At 65.3% G+C, this 5,377-nt stretch overlaps 2 protein-coding genes across 2 annotated transcripts in view; one reads left to right on the top strand and one right to left on the bottom strand.

Annotated features, from left to right (window-relative positions):
- Positions 1 to 519: 519 nt before the first annotated feature.
- Positions 520 to 2,089, top strand: SHISA4 (shisa family member 4). Its single transcript, XM_010584761.1, has 4 exons — positions 520 to 767; positions 1,363 to 1,496; positions 1,766 to 1,948; positions 2,043 to 2,089. The coding sequence occupies exons 1-4, from the start codon at positions 520 to 522 to the stop codon at positions 2,087 to 2,089; spliced, it is 612 nt and encodes a 203-aa protein (XP_010583063.1).
- Positions 2,090 to 3,281: 1,192 nt separating this feature from the next.
- LOC104842430 (myb-related transcription factor, partner of profilin-like) overlaps positions 3,282 to 5,377 on the bottom strand; it is a 3,572-nt gene continuing 1,476 nt past the window's right edge. The window contains exon 2 of the mRNA XM_010584760.1: positions 3,282 to 3,832. Coding sequence (XP_010583062.1) covers positions 3,282 to 3,832 — 551 coding nt within the window. The remainder of the gene's footprint in view (positions 3,833 to 5,377) is intronic.

Raw genomic sequence — 5,377 nt, 5'->3', positions numbered from 1 at the left:
AGGGAGGGGGCCTGGGGGGGCTGGGAGCTGGGTGTGAAGGAGTGAGGTTCTCAGGGATGTGGGGCAGGATGGAGTGGGGTCAGGGGGGGACATGGGACATGGGGCAGGATGGACCAGGATCCAGGGGAGTGTGGGGCAGGATGGACCAGAATTTGGGGGCAGATGGGGCAGGATGGAGCAGGGTATAGGGGGGGACATAGGGGCAGGATGCAGTGGGGTATGGGGTTCCATGGGGCAGGGTATGAGGGGCACAGGGGCAGGATGGAGTGGGGTATGGGGATCCATGGGGCAGGATGCAGTGGGGGGTGGGGGACATGAGGCAGGATGGAGTGGGGTACAGGGGACAGGGAGACAGCATAGAGCAGGGGATGGGGGACAGGGTGGACCAGGGTACAGGGGGGCGACATGGGGCCAGGATGCAGTGGGCTACGGGGGGACACAACAGGGCACAGAGCAGGGTACAGTGGGGTGTGGACTGTTCCCCTGAGACAGCATTTGGGGGATGGAGGATGTGGGCTGATGCCAGCACCATTGGGGGTGGCGGTGGCCGGGCTGGCGGTTCCCCGAGGCCCCGGTGACGGACAGTTGTCCCCAGTGGCGGGCGGCGAGGACTGCCTGTGGTACGTGGACAGGAACGGCTCCTGGCACCCCGGCTTCGACTGCGACTTCTTCACCTTCTGCTGCGGCACGTGCCACCAGCGGTACTGCTGCCGTGACCCCATGCGCCTGCTCACTGAGCGCCAGCAGCGTCACTGCCTCGCCTTCAGGTGCCGGGTGCTGGGGATGGGTGCTGAGCTGCAGCGATGAGTGCCGGGTGCTTGCCTTGGGCTACTGGGCCCTGGGGACTGGATGCTGGGTGCTGAGCGTTGGGTACTGGATACAGGGTGCTGGATGCTGGGTGCTGTGTACTGGTCCTGGGCACTGGACAGTGGTACTGGGTGCTGGGCCCTGGTATTGGGTGTTGGGGCTGGGTGCTAGGCCCTCGTACTGGGTGCTGGGCAGTGGGTGCTGGGCACTGCTACTGGGTGTTGGTACTGAGTGCTGGGCAGTGGGTGCTGGGCACTGCTACTGGGTGTTGGTGCTGGGCCTGGGCACTGGTACTGGGTGCTGGGCAGTGGGTGCTGGGCAGTGGTACTGGATGCTGGGCAGTGGTACCGGTCATTGGTACTGGGTGCTGGGCACTGGGTGCTTGTCTGGACATCCCTGTCCCTCTGGTCCCCAGGTGGGTGCTCCAAGGGTGCCCCTTGGTGCTGCGGGCACTGGTGTGACTGGGTGGGGGGGAGGTACCCTGCGGGGAGGGGGGACTTCCCCGGGTGCCCCCTCCCAGGCTGCACTCCCCCACGTCCCTGCGGTGTCCTGTAGCCCCAAGACCATCGCGGGCATCGCCTCGGCTGTGGTGCTCTTCATCGCCATCGTCACCACCATCGTCTGCTGCTTCATGTGCTCTTGCTGCTACTTGTACCAGCGCCGGCAGCACCTCCGCACCCCCTTGCAAGGTCGGGGGGGGATTTGGGGTGCAGGGTGGGGGCCTGGAGGGATGCAGGGGGGGATCGGTGTGCAGGGGGGGGCACTTGGGGGTGTGTGTGTGGAGATATGGGTGCTGGGGGCGGGCACTGGAGTGGGTGCTGCTGAGATCACCCTGGTGCCCACCGCCATCCCCTGCCCCCTCCTGAGGGCCATGGACACCTGTGGGCACAGCCGGGCTCTGTCCCCATCCCTGTCCCTGTACCAGGGTGCCATAGCCCCCACCCTGTCTCTCCTGCAGGCGCGGAGATCCCGCTGTCCAGCTACCCCCCCGCAGCCCCCCCAGCCCCCTTCCCCATGGACCCCAAAGCCGGCCCCGTGGCCCCCCAGCCTGGCTTCACCCCCATGGCCGTGTACCCGCCGTCTGGCCCTGCTGCCCAGTACCCGCTGTACCCCTCCGGCCCGCCCGTCTACAACCCCACAGGTGAGCACTGGGGGGACACACACGACACCCCCCTATTCCCCTGGGGGGCACGGTGGCTTTGCAGGGGCTGACACCCTGTCTGCTCCCCCCACAGCACCTCCGCCCTATGTCGCAGTACAGCCCAGCTACCCCGGAGCCTGAGCACCCACAGGGACCCTGGCACCCTCCTCCCGCCGCTGGCCAGTGGGGCCAGGCTGGGGACCCTTGTCCCCCCACCCTGGGGCTGGGAGGGTGCCACGGCTGTGGCAGGATCAGGCCCTTCCCGGCCATCCCGCGGATGACCCCGTGCTGGCAGCACAGGGCGGCTCTTGTCCCACACACTGGGCCCTTTGTGGGTGCCTCCAGCCTGGCTCTGGGTGCCAACGGCCCTGTGCACCCATGGGGGGGATGCCCGGGGGTCCCCCGAGGGCCGTGCATCACCGCACCCCTGCACGCCCGTGTCTGGATTTGGCCCCTGCTCTTCCGTGCCGGGGTCAGCATTAAACCACGTCTTGTACCCCACAGCCTGGTGTTGTCTTGGTGGCTCTGTGCCAGGGGTGGGGGGGTGTTGGGGAGAGTGCAGAGCCCTGTGCCCCTCCCCAGGGAGCTGTAAGGGGGAGCTGTGGCTTTCGCCCCTTCCCCTTCCGCTGCCAGGGCTTCTCCATCCAAAAATTGGGTTGGGATGGATAATTCTCACCAAACCAGCCGCCAGCATGAGCCAGCACAGGCGTGCTGCTGCCCGCCCAGCCCCACTGCTCAAAACTGGGGTGTGAAACCACCCCCAGCAGCATTTTGGGTCAGAAAGCAGCAAATTCCACCCTGGGATGGGGGCTGTGGGCAGAAGGCCAATTCCTCCATCCACCCCCCACCCCAGTCCCGAATTGCTGGAGCCAGGACTCATCTCCCTTTGCAGCCAGTGGTGAGGCTGCACTGGGGGAGCGTGATTCACCCCGGCTATTTTGGACGGCTGCTCTCTGTGTGATTCACCCCCGCCCCTGCACCATTGCCGGGAAGGGGGGAGGTTCAGCCACCGGCTACATTTGGGACCGCTGAGTCCATTGCTCCTCGTGGGGGAAAAGCCACGCAGACCCCCCCCGCTGGAGGCAAACCACTGCCCCATGTCCCAAGGGGACTGCGGCTCCCAGCATGCCATCACCCCTCAAAATCCTGCAAAGAGCCCAGGAAGGGGAGAGCCAGGGGCAGCTCTGAGTTTTATTTAAGTGGGATGGAGGGAAAAAAAAAAAAAAAAAAAAAAAAAAAGAAGCAAGGCGGGCGTTGGGGGTAGGGGGGTGGAAAGTTGTCCCCAGGGCGGTCCCCGCCAGCCACGGGCGCACACAGCCAGCTGCGTGGGGGCTCAGGGTTTGGGGACCGCCTGCTCCCGGAGGTAGAGGTCACGGATTTCGGCCAGGCTCCGGCTGAGGCCGCCCAGTGCCTGGGCAATGACGCGCAGGACGGAGGTGGTCTCCCGGCGGCTCTCGGCGTATTCCCGTCGGAAAGCTCGCATCTCCTGCACCAGCCGTTCGTTAGACTGGACGATGCGTTTTTCGGCCGGGGTGAGCTGGGTACAGTCGGGTGCCCCGTCCGACAGCCCCGTCGTCCCAGGGGGGCCTGGTTCACCTGCGCCGCAGTTATTGAGATGCTCGGCCTCTTGCTCGAAGAGGATGCTCGGGAAATCGGAGCCCAATGGCTCCTGCTGCCCGCCCAGCTCGCCGAGGGAGAGTTCGGGGGGCGCGGGGCGTGGGGGGCTCCGGTTCCAGCCTTCGCACAGCTCGCCAGGTGGGCGGATACCGGTGCGGGGTAGCCGGCGGTCAGCACCGCGGCTGGGAATGCTGTTGGCAGCCGGGCTGTGGAAGGGCTCAGTCTTCACCTCCACCGGCTCCTCCTTCACCGGCTCCTCCTTGACACCTGCGGGATGGACGGAGAGCGCGGGGCAGCTGGCGGGACCCCCCGTCTTCCCAGCACCCCATGGACCGAATGACCCGACCCCCTTCTACCTGTGCTTCCTCTGTCCCTGTCTCCCTTGTCCCCATCCCTGTACTCCCATGTTCCCTCTCCCGCACCTGGTCATGGTCCCATCTATACATACATATGCCTATAGCCCCGTGTCCCTCATCCGTGGTCCAGCCCCATCCCATGTCCCTTGTCCCTTGTCCCTCTCCTGGTCCCAGTACTCCCATATCCCTGTCCTAAATGTGGTCCCCCCATGTCCCTGCGTGGTCCTGGTACCCTCATGTCCCTATCCTGGTCCTCACATGTCCCTGTCCTGTTCCCAGCCCCCTCTTATCCCTGTCCTGGTCCTGGTCCCCCCCGTCCCCTTGTCCCTGTCCTAATCCCAGTCGCCCATATCCCTGGCCTGATCCCAGTATCCTCCTGTCCCGATCCCAGTGCCGCTGTCCTTTGTCCCTGCCCTGGTCCATGTCCCCCCATGTCCCTGCCCTGATTCTGGTCCCCTCATGCTGCTGTCTCAGCCCTGGTACCCCTGTCCCTCTCCTGGTCCCAGTACTCCCATATCCCTGTCCTAAATGTGGTCCCCCCATGTCCCTGTGTGGTCCTGGTACCCTCATGTCCCTATCCTGGTCCTCACATGTCCCTGTCCTGTTCCCAGCCCCCTCTTATCCCTGTCCTGGTCCTGGTCCCCCCCGTCCCCTTGTCCCTGTCCTAATCCCAGTCGTCCATATCCCTGGCCTGATCCCAGTATCCTCCTGTCCCGATCCCAGTGCCGCTGTCCTTTGTCCCTGCCCTGGTCCATGTCCCCCCATGTCCCTGCCCTGATTCTGGTCCCCTCATGCTGCTGTCTCAGCCCTGGTACCCCTGTCCCTCTCCTGGTCTCAGTCCCTTCCTGTTGCTGTCCTGGCACAGTTCACCCTATGTCCCTGACCTGGTCTCAGTGCTCCTGGCCCTATCCTGGTTCCAGTGCCTCATGTCACCAGCCAGATCCTGGTATCCTCCTGTCCTGGTCCCAGTGCCCCTGTTGCTGTCCCTGTCCTCCCATGTCCCTGTCCCAGTTCCCTCAAGTCTGTGTCTCCATCCCAGTACCCCCATGTCCGTTCCCTGTTCCTGTGTCCGTGTCCCTGTCTTGGTCCCCCATGTCCCTGCCCCAGTTCCTGCATGCTCCTGTCCTGGTCCCAGTGCCCCCACATCCCTGTCCCCTCATGTTCCAGTTCCAGTTCTCCATGTCCATGCCCTGGGCCTCCATGTCTGTGTCCTGGGCCTCCACGTCCCGGTCCCAGTGCACCTGACATGGTCCTGGTCCCCCTGCATCCTGGTCCATGTCCCCCCACGTCCTGGTCCCCATCCCTCCACACTCCTGTCCTGGTCCTGGTCTCCTGTGTCCCTGGCCCAGTCCTCCATGTCCCTGTCCTGTTCCCCGGTGTCTGTGTCCTGGTCCCGTTCCCCCCCCCCCCCCCCCGTTTGCCGTCGCCCCCCTCCCCCCCTCGCCCACCCCCCCAC

This window comes from Haliaeetus leucocephalus, unplaced genomic scaffold (assembly GCF_000737465.1).
Source record: "Haliaeetus leucocephalus isolate CR32 unplaced genomic scaffold, Haliaeetus_leucocephalus-4.0 Scaffold1000, whole genome shotgun sequence".
Taxonomy (NCBI): Eukaryota; Metazoa; Chordata; class Aves; order Accipitriformes; family Accipitridae; genus Haliaeetus; species Haliaeetus leucocephalus.
The sequence above is the reverse complement of the archived record's forward strand: the minus strand, read 5'-3'. Positions and strand labels throughout refer to the sequence as shown.

Bases quoted from the DNA above. Each gene is read 5' to 3' on its own strand.
- SHISA4 (XM_010584761.1), top strand. From the start codon at position 520: ATGCCAGCACCATTGGGGGTGGCGGTGGCCGGGCTGGCGGTTCCCCGA. The intron at 768-1,362 runs GTGCCGGGTGCT...GGTGTCCTGTAG, and splicing joins CGTCACTGCCTCGCCTTCAG to CCCCAAGACCATCGCGGGCA. The intron at 1,497-1,765 runs GTCGGGGGGGGA...TCTCTCCTGCAG, and splicing joins CCTCCGCACCCCCTTGCAAG to GCGCGGAGATCCCGCTGTCC.